General features: G+C 37.6%; 1 protein-coding gene across 3 annotated transcripts in view; it reads left to right on the top strand.

Moving 5' to 3' along the window:
• The window catches only part of nkain2 (sodium/potassium transporting ATPase interacting 2), a 286,417-nt gene that overhangs the window by 240,071 nt on the left and 23,542 nt on the right, over nucleotides 1-22,804 (top strand). The window contains exon 5 of one of the 3 annotated variants that reach the window (XM_015359899.2): nucleotides 7,622-7,838. The exons of the other annotated variants lie outside the window; for them this stretch is intronic. Coding sequence (XP_015215385.1) covers nucleotides 7,622-7,687 — 66 coding nt within the window. The 3' untranslated portion in view covers nucleotides 7,688-7,838. Of the gene's footprint in view, nucleotides 1-7,621; nucleotides 7,839-22,804 lie in introns of those variants that run through there. 3 annotated transcript variants of the gene reach the window in all.

The following is a 22,804-nucleotide window of genomic DNA, read 5'->3' on the forward strand; positions in this document are numbered from 1 at the left end:
GGCTGCATATGAAGTGTCAAGCAACAATTTATAATCTCATATTTATTAATAAAAATAACCTTCGGGTTAATTCAATTCTTGGGAAATTGACAGTGTTGAATACAAGCAATGCGGACCGCAGAAGTGACAGCTGATCTTGACTTGTGTCATTTTCCCACTGTGAGATAATTGCAGGGATTGCAGTTGTAAAATATATTCTTGTCATTGTGAGTCTTTAAGGTTGAGTAGCTTCTATGCCAAGTTGATCATATTTTTCATTTAAACGTTGCGTATATTTTATTAATTAATGTGTAGTATTTTCATAAATTATGTTATATGAATATGACATGTTGGTGTCGCAATGACAAAGCAGTTAGCACAGCTTCCTCACAGCTCTTGGGACAGGGATCAGTTTTTGACTGGTGTAACATGCGTGTGGACTCGGCATGTCCTCATATTCATGAGGGTTTTATCTGGTTTTCTTACACCTTATAAAGACAGGCTGGCCAGATTCATCGGTGTCCCTACAATGTCTTTTTGTGCTTTGCAATGGAGTGATGTCCCATTGAGTGTGTAGTCTTGACTCGTGTCCTGTGATTTCTGGATAGATTCCTGGTTGTTGTGGCCCATAACATAAACATGAAGTCCTTTCTGCCAGCGGATGGATGTGGATAAGTTGTTGTTATGGTTACTTTAAAATATATATACTGTATATATTTTATGGCAGATATACCATTTTTTGATAATCAACATTGTTTGGCAAGTTTCTTAAACTATGTTATTAAATAAATAAATGTGGTATAATCTGTATTCATAAAAGAGGGTAAAGAGCAGATATATACAGTTGTCCTTGAACGTCACGATGTTTAAAAGTATCGGCCAGGCTTTTAACAATGTGCTGGACTCCAGGATGGACTCAAGGGACTAGTTTACGTGAGAGTTTGTTTCACATGAATTGTCCGTCTGTGAAAAATAGCACAAAAAACGCTTCTGTATTTAAATGGGAAATCAAATTTTCAAAACAGATCAAGGAAAATTAACATGAAGATAACATCATCTTACTAAACTAAACACTGACTTCACATGAAGATTTTAAGAAATGCATTCAAATGTCTAAACCCAAAATGATTCATGTGGGAATTCAAGTTAATGTAGATGAAAGATACATTTAACTTAATGTTAATTATCTATCAAACCAATGTAGCTGGTAACCCCCTTCTTTTTTGTCCATCTGTACCAATGCTGTAAATAAGACATGTTTCACATGGAATGTATAAAAGTTTATTTTTAATTTCTTGCCAAAAATGTGGAATTAGTATTTAAAAAATATTTACGAATGTGGATTTTGAAATTGGAGTAATTTAAAGTGGCTATATTTAAAAATACTGTACGTTACATCTGCTTGACAGTAGAATCTGAAAACCAGTGTATTAGACACTCCAACAGTATTAAAAACAGGCAAGTCTATCAGCAAGTCAGGGCTATATTTATGATTTACATGAAACCAGATGATAGATAATTGACTCTCAGGAAAGCTGTAGAGCAGTGTCCATGATACCTCGTGGACAGACCAGGCCACAAACACTGGCAGCTCTGTACCCCCAAAAAATGTGGCATTGTGGACGTGCTGCAGCTCTCCCTCCAGCATTTCAACGAGAGGTACCAAGCAGGAAAAACAACGGGGCAACAAGGAAGGAATGGGAGACACAGGCAGCACACGCGTTTGCAACAGATAAAGTAGTAACAGCAGGTACGGCAACTTCAAGAACTGTCCATCCCGTAATTGCTGTTCCGGTCTTTGTCATAAGTATACACTGAGACTGTGTCCCAATTCTCGCTCTGCGCCTTAAGGTCTTCTTCCGACTCCGCACTTCTGTGACATAGCGCCAGTGTGAACTTCATGTGCCCAAGGATTCGAGGAGCACCGTTCTAAACAGGGGAATGGAATTCCCTCTTGTGACGTCACTGGCTGGCGACAAAGGCTGGCAGGCCAGACAGTGGGAGGGAAGGTAGACAGGGAAATAGAGGAATACGTAATAAACTACAAAATTTACACTTATAATAAATATAATGAAAACCCGTATGTCATATATTGTAATAATCAAATGAACAAGTAGAACTGTTACATCCCAGTGTGGTCCATGTGTTTTTGTTTTGTTTCTATGTTCCACACTTCCTGACTGGTTGTTCTCCCTCCCCATTGGTTCATTAATTCATCCACTTTCCTGTAATACTTCATTCGTAATCAGCTTCTCAACCAACCAGAACCCAACATGTTCAGTATTTAACTTGGAGGTTTTCAAAACGAAGGGGGCCTTTCGTTTGACTTCGGTTCTGCTTGGCTCAGCTTCAGTTTAGTTTCCCTTCGACTTCATCTCTCTTCGTTTTCGTTTGTTTCGCTTTGTGTGTGTGTGTGTGTGTGTGTGTGTGTGTGTTTCAGTATAGTTTTGGCTTCGTTGGCTTGTGTTCGTCTCCTCCTTGTACTTTCGTTTGTTTGTATTGTAGTAGTTTCGGGTTTGGTGAGGACGGACTCAGTGACTCAGACACTCGTGGAGTAAAGAAAACAGCGCTTTTATTGAACTTCTGTACAGCCGGTACAGCCAGCACAGTGCGCCAGCAGAGAAAATGACAGGCTGAAAGTGAGAGAGAAGGAGCGAGCACCAGAGAGAGACAAAAGAGCAACACACCGCGGTATATTCGGGTAGATAAACAGGGATAGTGTGGCAATTGGATTCAAGTATAACAGGGGTGCGAAACCAGGGAACTATTTACAAGAATGCGGGCGATCTCATCACACTGTACGCCCGTTTCCCAGTGGGTCAGCTGCACTGGTCAGTGGCTTTCCTTGTCCCCGCCCTGACCACTACTACTCCCGTCCTGCCCCTCGCCACATACCCCAGCCGGGTGCTCTTCGGCCGCAGCGCCAGGCAAATGCACTGCAGTATTATCCTTTATTTGCCATTACCTTGCCAAAACGTGTTATAACATCCTCTGTGCTCTTTTGTACCCTAGTCCTTGTGTCTACTCTCGTTTTCCCTTATTTGTATTCGTAGCTCACTTGTTTGTGTATTTGTGTGAACATTTATGTAAAGGGTTAGTTAAGGTTGTTGGGTATATTGTGCACACGTAGTTGCTCTTTGTATTAGAGACACTAGTTTAGTGTGGGTGAGTGCCTTTTGTCTTGTATGGTTTTGGGTAGTCAGTGAAGGTTAGCTAGGGCGTTTGAAGATGCCGAAGACTGTGTTTTGGGTTTTTGTTTTGTAGTTAGGTCCTCACTAAATGAGCCAGCTCCATTTTGTTTGTTATTTTCGTTCCTTTGGCACCACTCATATTTCCATTACCCCCATACCAGTCACCTATTCAGATTGTACATATTTCACTTCTGCTGGGTGGCTGCATCAGCATGTGTAGGCTACAAAGGAACAAGTACTAGGTTTATTCCATGCTGAAAAAAGAAGAAAGAAAACCCAATGATTTTGGCCGTGGAGCCTTCTTCAGGTGTACATCTGTAAAGGAATAGAAGGTGGTTAGAAAGCCTGGTCTTGGATCTCCCTTTAGCTCAACCAGCTGGTGCCCTGTTGAGTGATGCCGGAGGTCTGGGTTTGAGCCCAAGTGGTGGAGGGCTGACCTGAGGTGGCAGCGGCGAGGGCGCATTTATTATACATTTAATAAATGAGACCACTCAGGATTACCATAATGGTATGGATACTTAAATAAGTAGGAATATTTGATAAAGTACTTGGAATTAATCACATAATGTTTAATTACACATGAGTGTCTCTTTTCTAATATTCGCCTGTGTGTTTCAGATGGTATATTTCTGTAATTGTTTTGAAATGAGCTTAGTCTAGGTTCATTAACTGCAGTATTAAACCAATGACCTGTTCAGTCTACAATTCACAACCATCAGTCATGTCTCCAGAAATAAATGTAACTCAAAGTTAATGTTTAGGCTTTTATTTCTTATTTACAGATGTTGTTATTGAGATCATTCGAAGCAAAAAACAGTTATTCATGAAGATCTATTGACAAAACCATAAAACTGAAAGTCATTAAATGGCTGTTACCCTTATCTTTATGAGACACATTATTTTCAGTACATGAAACCAATGAAATAACCTTGTGTAATTTCTGTTTCTGTGAAAAAAGTGAGAATAGACATTCCTATTTCATTTAGCTTTTTGAAGGTCAGGATTAGCATGTGTTGTGGTGCAGTGGTCAGCATTGCTGCCTTGCAGCACTCTGGCAGTGGGCTCATTTCCTGGGGTGCTCTCTGTGTGGGGTTTGTACACTTGCCTTGTGTTCCCATGCATTTCCTCCCACAATCCAAAGACATGCTGGTAAGTTGGTGTCTGTAAAAACACTGACCTGTGTGCATGTTTGTATCAGTGTGAACCAGGATGTACTGTATCCCACCTTGTGCCCAATGTTTTCTGGGATAAACTTTGGACCACTGTGACCTTGAATTGAATAAGTGGTTACTGAAAATGATCAGAACAACTTGATATTCAAAAGTTTGTTTCTTTTTACAATATAGCTGTAGGTTGTGATCATCCATTTCACCTATGCTATCTACTTTGCAATCCTTGTTGCAGATTGATTTTATTTTTGTCATTATGCAAGATTGCTGTACATCTACTCTAAACAAGCATTTTTCATCAGGTCCTTTCAGACTCTATGGTGTCTCTCATTTTGGTGTCTATTTTTCAAAATGCCCTATATAGCTATTAAGTATGATTATACTGATAGCCCACTGCAAGCTACAATAACTCTTTTCTTATGGAAATGAAATCAAGCATTGAACAAAGATGTTCAGAATCTAAAATAGAAGGGTGCTCAAGTAACATGATCTAAAAAGACAAAAAGAAACAAATCGATAAGGCCATTAAAGAAAAAATCAGATAAAACCTCTCTTTATTGTGCCTGGAGGTTTTTGATAGAATCATCAGAGCTGAAGCAAACAGTTAATTGAAAAACAAGTCCCATTGTTGCATTGTCTTTTGTGGAGAGCAGTGGGTTCCAGACCTGGTCTGGAGGAGCCCTGTTTCTTCTGCTTTTCATTTCAGCTGAGCTCTAACTCGCAGATGCTAATTGATGACTTAATTGATCTTTTTGCTTGTTCAAACTTTTATTTAACTTCTTTATTCTGCAAATACGTGCATTACAATCCAGTACAGAATGGATCTGTCTCCCATCATCTGACAACCTATATTATATATCCATCTTCTCAGATGTATACATAAACATCTATTTGTATATAGATGAAGGCTGAAGGCCCACCCGAAGAAGGCTCCACAGCCGAAACGTTATGTTTCCTTTCTTCACTTTTCAGCATGGAATAAACCCTTACTTGTTCCTTTACAGCCTATGCATGCTGATGCAGCTCCCTACTTGAACTATACATATAGATTATATACTGATATATGCATAATGATAAACTGGGATGAAGAACCCCTAATCTATCACTTGGAAGCCATTGATGACTGTGATAAAGGCTTCCTGTTGTACAGTTTGTGTAGTGGCCTCAGAAGGATGATCTCTGTCATGTCATTATTGAGCTGCAAAGTTTTTTTGCATCCAGCTTTAACATGTGATGAACATCTACATCTAAAAGTGATGTTTTGTGAGACACCAGCGGTACATTGCACTAGTAAGTATCTTTTAATAGATAGGTGTTATAAAAACAAACAACACATAGACAAAAAACATCCATCCATTTTCTTACTTCTTCATTCAATTCAGAGTCAGGGGAGTCAGGGAGTCAGGAGCCCATCCCAGCAAGCAACAGGCAAAAGGCAGGATACACCCTGAATGAGACACCAGTCCATTGCGTGGCACACACAGGCTGAAACAGACATCCTCACACTGGGGTCAGTTTTCCAGTGCTCTTTTATTCTTGCTATAGAGCACCAAAACAGACACACAAAAAAACCTAGCACCTCTTCAAGTTCTAACTACAGGTTGTTTTTTTTTTTCCTCTATCAATAGTTGGGCAGCTAAACTGGGAAGAACTGATGTCTTCCCTAGACTAGAGAGAGGGCCGTAGGTCCTTCCCTGCTGCAGTATGGGAAAAGTGGTGCAGACATGCACTGACATCTCTTATCTACCTACTTCCATGATACACATCAATGAAGTGCTCTAATTTCCTGTTTTATTCCACTTAAGATCTGCAACATTAAAAAAGAAAATAAAAAACTCAATTTATAGTAATTAGATATGTTCTCCTGTTTGATAAAACTCAAATCTCTAGTCAGACTAAAACTTACCAGAACACATTTGGCTACAAAATCAGAGTTGTGTTATGAATGAAGTAGGAAGCAAAGGAAAATGAAGTTTCTACTGCTGCACCTTATCACCGAAATTTCTATGAAAATCTGGTCTTAATCACTCATTTCTGTTGAAACAGCAATTAAATGGTCTAGTAATAGATTATTTAATTAAGTCATAAATTAATGTTAATGACATTAAGTTTCAGTTCAATAAAATTTCCGTACATAATAATAATCAATATCATCATCCACAGAACTGAACTGTCATTTCACAGATTTTTGCCATGTAATTTTGATGCTAATATATGGTGCAGATAAAAAGATCAAGACCAGCCAGAGAGGCAGAGGAGTGTAACTGTATTGCATGTTAATGCAAGGCAGTGTACTGTGAGATGTTCAGACTAAAGATAAAGCAAATCTACCGGTTAGAATCAATGTGAATAATATTCTATTAAGATGCTTATTTTTTCAAGTAAAGGGCCAAATATTTTTACTGTTTTCAGATGGTACGGAGAATTTTTTTTTCTAAATTTCACAGCCGAAATGTTGTGTTTCCTTTCTTCTCTTTTCAGCCTGGAATAAACCTTTACTTGTTCCTTTGCAGCCTACGCATGCTGATGCAGCTACCTACTTGAAATTTAAAAAAAATACACAATGTGGATATTTTTTTTAACCTCAAGCAATAATATAGCCTTGTATTGTCTAATAAGACATTGGCATAGAGCCATAAAATGGGTAAAAGGTATTTTTCTTAATGGGGAAAAAGAAGTGTAATTGCAAAAAATATAATTTGCACTGTCCTTATATTTTGATACAAAATATATTCTTCTGATTTATAAACGCAAACCAATCCAGGAAAAAAACAAAATTGGAACTATAGATATATTATGTTTATCTAATTATATTTAGTTACTCATTTTAGCTCCAAGTTTTATTTGTCTAGAGAGAATTATACTGAGGTAATTTGTAGGATATTACCTCAGGAATAGTCACAATTTGCATATTTCTTTGTACTTGAACTACACCTTATTGTCTGTAAAGTGCACAAAGTAATAACTCCTTGCAGTATGTTAGGGAATTCAAAGTGAAATGGGTCTTAAAATTAAAAAAATGGCCCCATCACTCTTCTTTAAAAAGTCAGACAGAATGTTAGATAATTCTGTCAAACTGTATACTGTGTAACTAACTGTTCCCCTGAATTAAGAGTGCATTATGCTGGAACAATTCAAATACCTTTATATTTAGATTACTTCTCAGTTTGTCTTTATTTCATAAGGCTTAATTTTGATCTGCACATATGCCAAAGAAGACTCAAATAAGAATGGCATTACTGATATCTGAGAGATCTCTGACATGTTTCTTGATCTTCACAGGGCCTGGAAAGATATGTGCCTAAAGGAGGAAGTGAATTGATTTTACAAGCGTCAAAAATGACATGAAAGTATCATGATGAAACTGTACTAAAGAGCAAGATGTTTCATTATTTTTCTCATTATAAAACCTTTCAGGCATCACCTTTGTTATCACCTTGCTCAAAATGAAACTCCAGTGCTTTGATTGAGCTGATTATTAGTGGTGCACACTGAGAAAAGCTTCAATTGACATAGAAGTATGACGAACTAATTTTAGTAACGTGGGTTCAATTTCCGAAAATTTAATTGTTTGTTCTCATAAATAAAACATTAAGTCTTTCCATTTGGTTTGAATAAACCTAAATACTGAATTTTAAAATCTTTATTTCATCTTGCTTATGCTTTATTTCAAGGCACCACACCTCATTAGATGTTTACAAATTGATGATTCATTAATGCGGATACAGATTTGAGAAAATCTATGCAGTACACGTGTTTCACAGGGTGTTGTCATTAACAGGATTCCCATGGTTGATTTAAAGGTCTTTGTTTAAGGTCTTACAGCTCCCACCCCTCCAACACAAAATAGTCCCACTGCTCACTTTCCATCTTCCTGTCGATTTCTTCTAGCAGCAAGGCTGTCAGTTGTGCACATTTTGTCATTTCCACTAATGCATTGCTGACAAGCCCCCAAACCTCTTGTCTGGAGAACACATTGAAAGGACACTTATTGGTACTCTTCTGCTATTTGTGAATAATTATGTAAACTAAGTTTGTTATGAGAAATTTACAGTTTAGGTGAAGTATTGTTTAACTATGCTTTAAATATGGAGATATGCAATTTCATATCCCTTTAAAATGTATTAATTAGCAATGACTACATAGTTGTATCTCAGTTACTCCAATGGTACTATTATCTCTTGCTGTCATGCGTGTACATTTTGCTATTTAAATTTCTGCCAGTGTCTAAAGTGTGAAACAGAAATATCAACAATTGATAAGCTGTTTCAGTCTGTTGCAAGAAATATGACGTTATATTTTTGAGGATATAATTTTAACAGAAAACCCTTGCACTAACTAATTAATTTATTGGCATTACATGTGTAACTTACTTTTGTGCCCAGTTATACAGCTGGGTACTTTACTGGGAGAAGTACTGTGCTTCACAGCAGTATCTTGCTTGGGATTTAAACTCCTAATGATGAATTCAGAACCCTAACCACTGTTCTACACCCCATCCCTACAAGTACTTGAAATCCGAATGATGTTACTGTACAGTGCCTTGCGAAAGTATTCGGCCCCCTTGAACTTTTCAACCTTTTGCCACATTTCAGGCTTCAAACATAAAGATAGAAATTTTTAATTTTATGTGAAGAATCACCAACAAGTGGGACACAATTGTGAAGTGGAACGAAATCTATTGGATTTTTGAAACTTTTTTAACTAATAAAAAAATGAAAAGCGGGGCGTGCAAAATTATTCGGCCCCTTTACTTTCAGTGCAGCAAACTCACTCCAGAAGTTCAGCGAGGATCTCTGAATGATCCAATGTTGTCCTAATTGACTGATGGTGATAAATAGAATCCACCTGTGTGTAATCAAGTCTCTGTATAAATGCACCTGCTCTGTGATCGTCTCAAGGTTCTGTTGAAAGTGCAGAGAGCATCATGAAGACCAAGGAACACACCAGGCAGGTCCGTAATACTGTTGTGGAGAAGTTTAAAGCCGGATTTGGATACAAAAAGATTTCCCAAGCTTCAAACATCCCAAGGAGCACTGTGCAAGCGATCATCTTGAAATGGAAGGAGTATCAGACCACTGCAAATCTACCAAGACCTGGCCGTCCCTCTAAACTTTCAGCTCAGACAAGGAGAAGACTGATTAGAGATGCAGCCAAGAGGCCCATGATCACTCTGGATGAACTGCAGAGAACTACAGCTGAGGTGGGAGAGTCTGTCCATAGGACAACAATCAGTCTTACACTGCACAAATCTGGCCTTTATGGAAGAGTGGCAAGAAGAAAGCCATTTCTCAAAGATATCCATAAAAAGTCTCGTCTAAAGTTTGCCACAAGCCACCTGGGAGACACCCCAAACATGTGGAAGAAGGTGCTCTGGTCAGATGAAACCAAAATCGAACTTTTTGGCCACAATGCAAAACGATATGTTTGGCGTAAAAGCAACACAGCTCATCACCCTCAACACACCATCCCCACTGTCAAACATGGTGGTGGCAGCATCATGGTTTGGGCCTGCTTTTCTTCAGCAGGGACAGGGAAGATGGATGCAGCCAAATACAGGACCATTCTGGATGAAAACCTGTTGGAGTCTGCAAAAGACCTGAAACTGGGACGGAGATTTATCTTCCAACAAGACAATGATCCCAAACATACAGCAAAATCTACAAAGGAATGGTTCACAAATAAACGTATCCAGGTGTTTGAATGGCCAAGTCAAAGTCCAGACCTGAATCCAATCGAGAAAGAGCTGAAAACTGCTGTTCACAAACGCTCTCCATCCAACCTCACTGAGCTCGAGCTGTTTTGCAAGGAAGAATGGGCAAGAATTTCAGTCTCTCGATGTGCAAAACTGATAGAGACATACCCCAAGCGACTTGCAGCTGTAATCACAGCAAAAGGTGGCTCTACAAAGTATTAACGCAAGGGGGCCGAATAATTTTGCACGCCCCACTTTTCATTTTTTTTTTATTAGTTAAAAAAGTTTCAAAAATCCAATAGATTTCGTTCCACTTCACAATTGTGTCCCACTTGTTGGTGATTCTTCACATAAAATAAAAAAATTATATCTTTGTTTGAAGCCTGAAATGTGGCAAAAGGTTGAAAAGTTCAAGGGGGCCGAATACTTTCGCAAGGCACTGTATATGAAATTTATACAATCTTACAAAATGATATGATTTATGAAAAGAGAGTACCTTTTTATGCTTCAAAAGCCACTCTCTTCACTTAGTATATGACTTAAGCTTAGAAGACATGGATTGACAGCTTTATATTTAGATATGTTTATTGCAAGCACTCTTGTGTTTTATAGAATTGCTAATTAAAGGGATAAAATGACGCCCTCGTCGTCAATAAAAAACCATTAATTTCTACAACACTACATAAAAATGCCCCTTGTATTATTACATAGTGTTGTGCATCTCAAGAAGAGCTGTAGAACAGAAGCATGCACAAAGTAGGCAAACCCACAGGATTTTATTACAGATCTTTTCCTGCAATCCTGCAACAATACAAAGAAAATCTCTTGTGCCTTCTGTGGTTTTCTGATTCTGTGCCTCTTTCTCTCTCTTTATATATATATAAGATTTACTCTATAATTCTAGAAATGTGTGGCTCTGCAATGTTGTCTTTGTATGATGTTTAAGTTAACAGTGTGTTTCATTGAAAACATTAATGCTAATGCATGAGCAGCTAGAGCAGAAACATCAGCATCCTCACGAAAGACTGAGCTCCTGTGAAACTAATATCTCTTCCTCAAAATGTTAGTATGATGCTGCTGCTGCAGGAGCTGGAGGTCTGGTTTCTGTTGCCAGAGTCCTCTGCCAACTGCCTTTCGTCTCGTTAAAAAGGGAATGGAATCTTAAAAGAAAATTTATCAAACATCTCTACTCTGAGAAAAAAGTAATCGTTTTAAATTCATGGAAGAATTGGCTTTTTTTTAAGGTAAGGTCTGTAAATAGGAAGTACTGTAGAACTGAAATGTAAAGAGCTGTTAATAAATAACAAAGCATTGTGTGGCATTGTGCTTTCTAAGAATGATGGGGATTCTTAATGTTATAACACAGGCTAATTTGGAATTATAATAGTAGAGTGTATATACTGCTTTTCATCACTCTAAAGATTCAGAAGCACTAGACATGCTGTATAGAAGAAAACCTGATTCATCCATCACTGAAATGCAGCACCAAGCTTGGTGACGTATAGCAGATCATACTGTATGCCAACAGTCCTATTATACAGTGGATAAAGTGCAGAAGTAACACATTCCTTTACTAATTAAGGAGGAAATTAAAATAGACCAGATTGAGTGAGCCTATTAGAATTTAGCTTGGGAAGCAATGTACCACCTCTACTCTCATGAACAGGATCTTAATGACCACGTTTTCAGCAGCTCAGATTACCGTATCAGACAAAAGATAAGCACTCCAACACCACAGTGTCACCTGTTGCCATACTGGTGCAGGACTTTGCACATTCTGGTTCGGAGGGAAGATTGCCACTTACTGATACACCACTACTACTTACAACCAGCTACCTGTTTTTTCTTACATCTCTCCCATTCCCTGTACTGCTTAGCCTATCCTTGCTTAGGGTCTGAAATCTGTTAGGATCGGGCTACAGGGTGTGAGAGTGCTATTATTTGGTGCCATATGTAGCTGTGGAACTTTGGTGGTTCTGTAGCCTTGCCTTTACCCTTACCCTGGAGTTGTGCTCCAGCACAGGCAGTGTTTCCTAGTGTTGTCTATACTGTATGTCTTCGTATTTGAGTGTGGTGTGTTTCTGATGTAGAAACACCAAATGATAGGAGGTAGGGTTGTGGCCTACAGGATTTTTCCTAGTTTGGTAGGACAGCGTGGGGATAACATTGTGCATTGGACATTATTGTTTTGGGGTTAGACCTTGGAGAGCTGTAAATGATGTGCCTTGACAGTGTGAAATCAAGAACACAAAAATCCATTCTGCTGTCTGCTTCACTGCTAAAGCACTCCCACTGCTCACTTCTGCCGCAAGACGACGTAATGAAAATCTTAATTTGCATTATTTCTTTTGAGCAACAATTCACCTCATTATCTACAAAATTGTGTTACGGTGAGGGCAAAACTGAATGCTGCTGCAAAATCCTCCTGTCAAATAGATATTAACTCCTTTGTAATTAAATTGTTTCTAACAGACTTCTCAGATAAGAAAAAAGCAGCATCTACTTTAGCCTATTAGGCTGAAAGTACATTAGCAGCAGCGTGTGAAATTTTGTTTTCAAACTGTGCTATTCTTAGATCAATGAAATGTCTGAATGTACTGTGCTCTTAGCTCTTAGCATTACCCCATAGCAGGCAGTCAGCAATTGGTTTTATAAATGCAAAATATGAAGCCCAGTAATGGTCATCCTATAAAAAATAAATATTTCACTGAGCGCTAAGAAAATGTAATTTCCATACATTCCTTCAAATTTCTTTTTCAAACTTCATTGTAAAATGCTACATTGTTGATTAATGTGTTGAATGTATCTTATCCAAAAGTCTCGAATTCAGCGTTGCATTTTCTCTCCATGCTCACATGGGTTTGTGCCAAATGTTCTGGATTCTTTCCACCCTGTAAAGATACCAATGGTAGGTTTGATTGGCAGCACTAAGTTGTCCTCTGTAAGGTTTCCCTGCCATGAGGATTCTAGTTGGTCTCCTTATCTTATTATCCCCAATCTTATATAAAGTGGCCTCAATACCTCTCTCCTACGCTCTGTATAGAAGATTACATAACAAAAGACATATTACATATTTTATCTGTTTTAAATAAGAAGGTGTGGATATTTACAGTATTAAAAAATGTACATTATGAATGAATATAAAAATTAGATCTTGGGACTGGCTTACTATGCAAGGAAATAAAAAATTTAATAATTACACCTCTTATACTCATGTGTGCTTGGTTTCTCCAGCCCAGCTCGATAATAGATTATAACTCCTGTGTGGTTCAAGTCAGAACCTGTCAGCTTGCACTGGCTGCAAAGGAAGAAGTCAAGGTTAATACTGCGCTGAAAAGAAGAAAGACAAAGCACAACATTTAGGCTACTGAGCCCTCTTCAGGAGTGACTGGTGAATTAACCTTTACTTGCTACTTCGCAAGTAATAACCATGCAGCAGACCTAACAAGACAAACATTTATTACTATACTCATGACCATTATTCACGTGTGATGATCAGTCCCAAACCACAACAGTACTAGATACAGTTTGTGTGGATATGGATGAAATGTTTGGATCAATTAGTGACTATCAAATGAGCTGGATTGGCTCTCCTCTCCTTTGTAGCCTTTCTTATGTTCTTGTGTTCTCAAAGCCAGATGAGGAAAAAATATGAATGTAAATTCTCAGCACATGTGGCAGGACTTGCAAGTCATCACCAACTGTAAAGGCAATGTCAGCAAAATTATGACCACTGACACCTCACTACTAGACGATCTGGATAACTTGTATGCCCGTTTCAAGGCTCAAAAGAGCGAGCCTTCCATCGGGTTTCTCAAAGAATCAGGGGGGTTTGTGCTGCAACTCAATGAACATGATGCGTACGGGATCTTTAAGAAGGCACTGTAAAAACCCTAAAAGCAACTGGCCGAGAGGGGATTTCACCTTGAATCCTCAAAACTTTTACTAATCAGCTATGTCCTGTATTCACAGACGATTTCAACCTTTCACTGTCCAGGTCTCTAGTTCCAACATGCTTCAAAAGAAGCACCACGGTGCCACAGCCTCAGAAAACCACACAACAAGCCTGAATGACTATTGTCCCATCAGACACAGCTCTGTGGCTTTGAACTGGACTGAGGCAGCAACCTTGAAGGGCTCCAGTGTGGATTTGTTGCCTATCTTTACCATTTCTGGTCTGCCCGTTAGAAATCCAGTATCCAGTTGCAAATGGAGTTACACAGGCTCAGATCTTTGAGTTGCAAGACCAGCTTTAAGAGAACACTTGTATACTTGTAAGGCCAAGCTTGCCCAAGCTTCTACATGTTTTGGAGGATAAAATTGGCTGCTGTTATTTTTAAAAATGCATCTAATGATTATCATTCAGACAAGAAGCAGGAACTCTTTGAAAAATAGAACGTCTAGCAAATGCATACTGTATCTGAGGTTTACAAGAGGGATTCGATGTTAGATGTTTTTGAAGGTCAAAATATTGTGTTTAATGTTTGAAATAATATCAAGAGACGAATCCACCTTGAACGAGATATAGCAAAAGCAAATGCTTTGATATAAGAACATGAAGATTGAGCTTCAGTGCATTGTAATAGGTTCTGGGGAAAAAGTGTAGGAAAGATTTGTTTCTCACTTTTTCCCATGGGTTTTTTTCTAAGGATAGGTTTTTTAGCTTTTACCTTGTAGTTGTCACATTTGTCTAGATACAAAACTGTATCTGAATTTTTTTTCATTGCTTAAGCTCAGTTGGTATTGCAGCAATACAAAAACAAAAAATATCTTAATCTACTGTATATCGGAAATATGTCCGTCTAGAAAAAAACACCTTCTTCAGGATTTAGCCCAGATATCTTGCCACAGTACAGTAAACGTCTTAGACAGAGCAAGCAGAGTAAGGCACTACTGTAACCAAATTCAGTAAAAATTGTGGCCACAAGCTGAAATTAAAAACATTTAGCACATTTTGTTTAACTTTAACATGTTTATTTTTTGTATAACCCTAATCTGAAATCATTCAATGTTAACACAAATAACTGGATCTGTAACCCATTTATTAAATCATAACATCCTCTGAAAAAAATTAGCTTTCAAGTTTCTTTAGATGGTCAGCAGGTAAGACCTTAGTCAATAAAGTTGCTTCTCTTCCACTTTTGTGAAAGGCTCATTTAGCAGCTCTATAAAGCTGCAGCCAACATTTTAACTTCACAAATCATCTTTGAGGTCTAATCACTGGACCCTTTCATACTAATGTACTGAAACTAATTCAGATAAAGAGTTTTGTATAGATGGCCACTGTAGATTAAGGAAACAATTTCTTTCTGAACTATAGAAAATAGCCTCCAATTTTCCTTCTGGCAGATGTCCTTAAATACTGCAATTCATTTTTATTAGGATTAAGAATGCCCCTTCAAAATTGCTAGCAATATTTTTAACTATTAAATAAATATTTTTAAGAAAAGTTTTGACGACTTCATTAATATTAACTCTACCATGTATTTTAAATTACAAATTCTGTAAACCAAGCCTTATATTAATACTGTAAGTGTGATAGTAGAGTTGTCAATATGCATCAAAAGGTGTCAACTAAAGCATTTGTGGCCTTTGTAATGCCTCTCAGTAAACTATCACTTTACAATTTAGAATTATGATTTGAGTTTTCCATAAATTGTCTATATATTTACATATGTCCTGAAGAGTAAACTGAAATTTAATGTAATGTTCACATTAAAGACACATACCATATGTATGTCTTTACATATGACATGTAAAGACATACAAAGGACATCATCAATTTGTATTTGAAAAGATATCAAAATAAACTATTTACTTAGAACTGCATCAACTTCACATAGTAACTGTCAGCAAACTGACCAAATGTCTACTGTAGCTGGTGCACTAGCATTTTATCAAATGTACTGTACGTGAAATAAGTAACAGATAATAAATCACAGAGGTCCACTGTGAAAGTCTGCTACAGCTGCTTTAATGCAATGACCTACAGTATTTGCCTGCCTGGAAATGACACCTTACCAGATCTGAGTGCAATAATTAAACCTCCAGATTGTCACAAAGGGTGGTCATACTTTCAGCTGAGCACAAACAAAAATCCACATCACTAAAATAGAAACAGTGTAACTTTCCTTTTCTGCTCTCTAAATATTATATACGAGAACTGCCTTGTTACTGTATATGGCAAACATTTCTTACCTCTTTAAGCACTTTATCTAATCCAGATTGTTTCTCCAGGCATGTTTGTTCATGGACATCGCTCCTGGCCACAGCCTGCAACACCATTTGTGTGGTGTTTGTGTGTTTTCTTCTTACCGTATGTCCATGTAGATTTTCTCTCCATGTTCCTATTTCCTCCCAATTGACTAGGATAGTCATGAAATTACAGTATTCCTGTGCGTTAGTGTTTATATCCTGGAATGGTCTGACATTACTGTCTGGGGTATAGTTTCACCTTGTGCCTTTGGACTCTTACCTGAATTTGTGTCTTTCTGATCATGGAAATATAACAGTGAATTATATTTCCATTTTCATCACCATCCTAGCTGCTAACATTCAGCAATAAAAAATTCTGAAATATTTTTTAGACTTGAAAAATAATTAAGAATAAACACCTAAATGAAAAGGTGCCTCAGGAATGATGGAGATACAGTATGTGATTTATGTAAAGGCAACACACCAGTCTCTTTGACATTTGTGGAGGAACAGTGCCTACAGGTACATTAAGCACAGGGGAGAAAACAAAAACTTCGCATTTATTTTCATTTTAAAATATCCTTCATGCAAAATGCTTTTATTGACCAAAGCAGGAGAACATGCTTTCAGTGGAACATCAGTTTTTAGCAGAATAGTGTACAAGAAAGTTAGAACAGCTCTCAGGAGCCATATGAAAGCACTTATCTCCCAAGAGGCTTTTACTACCAGGCACTTTTATCTTCCAGTCTAGAACTTTCTGAAAGTAATATTTCAAAGCCATATCACATCAGAGAAAAAAGAAACACTGAGCTGAAAGATGCTTAAATAAGAAGATTGTTGACTGCAACACATTCTGAGTATTTAAAGAAAAATGTGGTAAACATGAATGCAAGTTTGAAATCATTTAGTAAATTAGGAGGAGCCAGCAAATACACTATGCTTTGCCAAATGAGTACAGTACCAGATGCCGATACCCAGATCCTTATTTATTTGTATCCCAGATGAAAAAAATAATATACTGTACTAGAAAATTTAGGGATTCTATAATTTTTCCTGATAAAAGTATCTCATTTAATTTTACCCCTGTAGTTAATATTTTGTCAATTTTCCACTTGCATAGATCAAACCGGAAATCCTCCTGATGTGAACTACTGTATGACGTTCTGATGCTTAAAAGGAGACATTTTTTACCATTCCTCCAAGAAGAAGTACTGTAGATCTTTCAAAACCTTTAAACATAATCTGTGAATTAGACAGATTATTTATTTTGTGTGCAGTTCATTATTTCTATTATTATTATAAATCATTGTAAATTTGGATCACTCTAAAAGTGAAGCCTTTGGCCCAGTATGAGTTTCGTGGTAACAGGAAGCAGTTGTTTGGCTAAAATGTCTTAGTATGTATTGAAGTTTATGATTCCATGTATCTTAAAATTGGCTCCTGTACCTGTAGAAATAAAACATTCCTTAAAATCCATGCAAAACCCTCATTTTCTTGATTAGGTTATTTCTTTATTGCCTGTTAAGGTGTTTAGGGGTTAAATTATTAATATTTAGTATTTTTAAGAAGGTGTCAGAATCTGTTTTTTCTATTGATTAATTAACCTCCTTATTTTACATTATCATACTCCCAAATTATGTAACAGTACAGTTTATGTTTCTGCTACCTCCTTTCTATTTATTTATTCTACAATATATCAGATTGTCTTTTTAAATTTCTTTTGAAGTACATTCAGAGTTTATGAATCCTCATATTTTGGTATCATCAGTCACCTGATGGTGGAGAGAAAGATCAACAAGGACTTCTGGGAGTGTTTGGCAAGAACAGGACAGCTGCCACTACCTCTGTCTTCAATTCTGGAAGAATTCAAGGTGGCAGAATTCAGGGAGGACATGTCCTTTAGCAATCCCAGAGACGGCCTGGTCAGATGGGCAGGAATCATCACCAGATCAGGAAGGAAGTGGGCAGCTGTGGACTCTGTGACTCAAGCAGAGAGAGTGTTAAAGCTTTGGGATACCATTGGAAACCCTTGCACTGGAAGGCGAGGCCTGGGAACAACACACTTCCAGCAGTGGGAAAAAGCCAGCTTGAAGAAGAGGAGAAGCACTACATAGATTGGTAGGAGCAAGCCAGAGAAGCCACGAAAAAAACAAAAGAGTCACAGGGAAAAAATGCAAACTCTGCACTGAGGACACCCTAAAGAAGAAGCACTATGTTACGATCCCTGCCTCCCGGCAACAGAAGAGGCAGAAGAAGGTGTAGTCTTAGTTCATCAGTGCACCTATCTGTGTACTTATTCACCACCACACCTCTGTCTCATCTTGTATTTAAGCACTAGTCTTTTCCTACCTCCTCACTCCGTATTGGTTTTCCTTTCGAGCTTCTTAGTTGTGCTATGCCTTCTTCCTCTTTGACTTTTTTCCCTTCGACTACGGTTTTTCGAATTACAGCTTGGCTTCGGTTCTCACTCCCTGTTTTGGATTACTGGCTTCCCCTGGACTCTCGGATAGCTCTTTCGACTACAGTTTTTTTGATTACGGTCTGGCTTCGGTAGCTCACTCCCTGTTTGGATCTCTGGCTTCCCCTGGTCTCTTGGCTCATTCTTTCGACTACTGTTTTCTTTGGATCAATGCTAGACTTTATCAGCTCCTGCAAATGGGTTCATTACTTGGTTTTGGTTTCACTTACCGAATCCGTAACACACTAACCATCATGTGACCACATTGCCCTTCCATCAGATCATTCAGGCTACATCTTCTTAGATTTGACTTCTTTGTTTTGCAGTGCTTTTGAAATATAACCATACATCTTCCATCATCCCTAGATCTGTCTGTTCCAGCTCCTTGTTTTCAAGTTTTGCCTCATTCCTTTATACTCTGTTTTCCTAAGATTCTGACCCGTAATTTATCTGAAATTATAATTCCTCAATTTAGACATATAATTTAGAGGTTTAAATAATAATTATACATCAAATGTTATCATATTAGGTTCCCAGTTAAGCACTCAGGTCTGTGCTATTCCTTTCATTCTATCCTTGTTATTTAAGAAGACTTGGTCAGGGAGAGCAGCATAATGTACCTATTATTACCACAACATCTTTGCTATGTACCTTTCTGAACTTGTGATGCAGTAAGCTGGCAGTGTTAGACAGGACAGACAATGTAAATAACATCAACAGGAATCAGGTAGTCATGCTTATGTCCTCTGTTACCAAATCCAAACCAAAGTTATAACCCAGCAGTAACCTGGGATACCAGGAAAAACAACCATTTTAATACAAATGCAACATCAAGTTAAATGTTCTTTTCACCCTTCTGTTCAAGATCATGAAGTGCACAACTCTTATGCCCTGGCAAGCATACTGTAGCTTTACTTCATTGAAACATACTGTAGAGGTTCAGAGTTGTTGGAAGTAGGAAACAACCTGATACTCACTAGAATCAATGAGACACTAACCAGACTGGCTAGATTGCCTAATGACCTGATATTTGAAAGTTTTCTTAAAAGCATTAAAAGCAAGTTCTTATCATATTTAGGCTGTTATAATGTGCTAATACAAACGTTTTCAACCAAAAAGCAATTGGCAAATGTTTGAATGAATGTATAGAATAGCTTTTGATGTGGAATCAACACTTAATCACATTTGAATTTCTGGTCCACAGCTTTATTTCAGCACAGTGTTTTGTAATTGTGACTTAAGATTTATATTCCTCTTGGTATATAATTCTCAAATCTCTTCTTGTGTCCAATTATATGAAAAATGTATATTAATGAGTGCTGCCACATTGTGTCTGTAAATAGATTCTCTTAGAGGAAATAAAATATGTTTTTCATGAAATAACAATTTTTATATGTCAAAGGTAAACATTTTAGTACTGCTACTCAATACTACAAGTACTACAAATGTCAACATGATAAAATTCAGGTTCAAAATGTAAACAGTAATTACAGATTAACAATTATTGACAGCAGCTACATAATCTACAAAAGCAATACATTTCATTTATATTAAAATGTGATTTTCCTAGTTAAAGTGAGATTTCAAATAATGTCAGGGCTACATTAAAAAATGTATTTTACTGTCAAAGCATATCTTCAGCTCCACATACTTTTGCATTATGCACAATTTTGATCAATTTACTATCTACACCACAGTCTTGGCCATTTACATAAATTAACTGCAACAGTGTTCCTAATACTAATTACTGTGGTATATCCCAATATGAACTCACACCAGCTTAAAGTTAATTGTATTTTAACCTAGGGAATTGTGTGTTAGTTTCTTCTTTCATGTAAAATGCTGAACTGGAACATTTGCTGTTCCTCATTCATCCTTATGAAAGAGAATTACAGTAGGAGTTTTAATGTTCATCACATCATTTACATCTTCTAGAGGGGAAGCATCTAATAATACAAACACACGCTAGAATATACAGTCAATAACACAAAACCTAAATTAAGGTAAGATGAGACTTTATTGATCTCGAAGGGAAATCAAAGCATTACAGCTGCCCAGCCCAAGACAAGCAAGAATAAAATTGAAATTAAAATAACTACAGTATAAAAGTAATTAAAAGGTGTATAAAATACAAAAATAAAATAAATAGAGTTAGAAAATGGTGTGTGCCAAATATGCTAATAGTCACTGTAAAACAATAGAGATGTGCAAAATGTGCATAGGTACAGAATATACAGATTGAGAATACCACAATTCAAACAGTATATTAATGAAGTGTCCAGAAAGTACATGAGTGCAACATGCTCTCCATAGAGGGGCAGATGAAGGGCTGAAAGGCCTAGCCTAGGGCCCAAGGTGTGTTGAGTTAAAATCTTATGAGCAGTAGCAAGGCCTTGTTTAGGATATTGTGTAAAATGTTGGTCGATACGTTATGGAAAAGACACTGCTGCTCTGGATTCCATCCGAAGAAGAGCAACCAGATACATTAAGGGGCTCGAAGACTGCTGGGGGACCTGAAACAAACCTCTTGAAAGGTACTGACAAAGTCAACCCAGTGAAGTTCTTCAGCATGAACTGTGGCACAAGAGCTTGCAGGGCACAAGTGGAAGCTACTGTAAGTGGAAGTGCATTTCAATCTGTGAACATGATGCCCTCCTTTACCCAGAGGCTTGTGTGAGTGTGGAACAACCTTCCCTGCCATATTGTTGAAGCCGCTATCCTGGTTTCTTTCAAGAACAATCTTTCTATCTTAACAACGGGTAAGGTGGACAGACTGGCTGCCTCTTCCTTACTGTTAGTTCTTATGCTTTAGGATTCTTCACTGTCTCTTTCAACACTGCTTCCTTTACTGGTTATTTTCTTCAGTAATATTGAAAACAGCTTTTGCATTAGTTTTAGCTCCCATGACTTTCTATGTCTTTTTTGGCTGTCTAATACATTTTCTGGGGTACTCGCTTCGTTTTGCTGATGTGCGGTAATAATGTTTTTGTATGAGGATTATAAAATATGAAGATAATAGGTCAAAGCAGCATGGGTAGGTGTGGTGAGCCAGCCTATGATTGGACTGTAGTAGCAACTGATTATAGCTGAAGGCCACAAAAGGACCCCTGCCAATTCTAAATAGGCTCAGTTGGTTGTAATTAGTGCGATGGACCTGTGTCTCATCCTGGATGTACAGTATCCTGCCTTGTGCCCATTGCCCGCCAAGATAATCTCCGGCTCCCTCAAGACCACCTGCTTGATAAAGGGATTAGAAAATGGATTGATGAGTTATAATTAGTTAATTATACTATTGATAAAGGGTCCCTCTCCACATTCTGACTTGGATTTAATTGGTGTGGTGTTTGTAATAAAATCGGGCTGCGTGGTATGTGTGGGCAGTTGGGTTTATGGGAAGCAGTCAAAGTATATTTTATACCTGATATAATTATACCTGATGTACTTAAACACAGTACAAAACACAGATAGAATAAACACAATGACTTCCAGTCAGCCAAGACACAACACATATTAATGAAACTAGACAAATTAAATATTTTCCCTATACTTTAAACAAATGCAAAACTAAACTACCAGCTTATACTCCGGTAACACAAAGGGACAGGACATTATAAATTACTGAGCAGAGAGTCTTTTGAATGGGAGATCTGAAACTCTGCAGTAAAACCTCCCATATCTCCTGTATCAGCCACCAGGAGCTTTTATATATGCAGATCCCTGGGAAAGGGTCTGTCACAGGACAGACATCAAACATCAAGATCATGTTTAGACATTCATTGAAACTGTGAAACCTAGAATGGGTTTTGTATTAACCTGAATTTGTTTAAAGTCTTCTGGATATTGATTTTATGTAATGTCATCCACTTTTGTAGAGTAAATTTGGACAACCTCAGTAATCTTCAAAAAAGCTTTCAGTAAGAGAATTATCTGGCATCAAACTCGTAATGTAAAAATGCACCAGTCAAAACATCAGCCAAAACAAAAATGAGACAGGAACCCAAGGACATATTATTTGACCTGTAAAAGAGATTTCAGCTTGGAAAACCTGGGACACAAAACTATTTTAGTTTGATCATTGATTGGCTGTGTTTCTATAATGAGTGCTTTTCAATACAAT

Source organism: Lepisosteus oculatus, chromosome 2, assembly GCF_040954835.1.
Source record: "Lepisosteus oculatus isolate fLepOcu1 chromosome 2, fLepOcu1.hap2, whole genome shotgun sequence".
In the NCBI taxonomy this organism is placed as follows: Eukaryota; Metazoa; Chordata; class Actinopteri; order Semionotiformes; family Lepisosteidae; genus Lepisosteus; species Lepisosteus oculatus.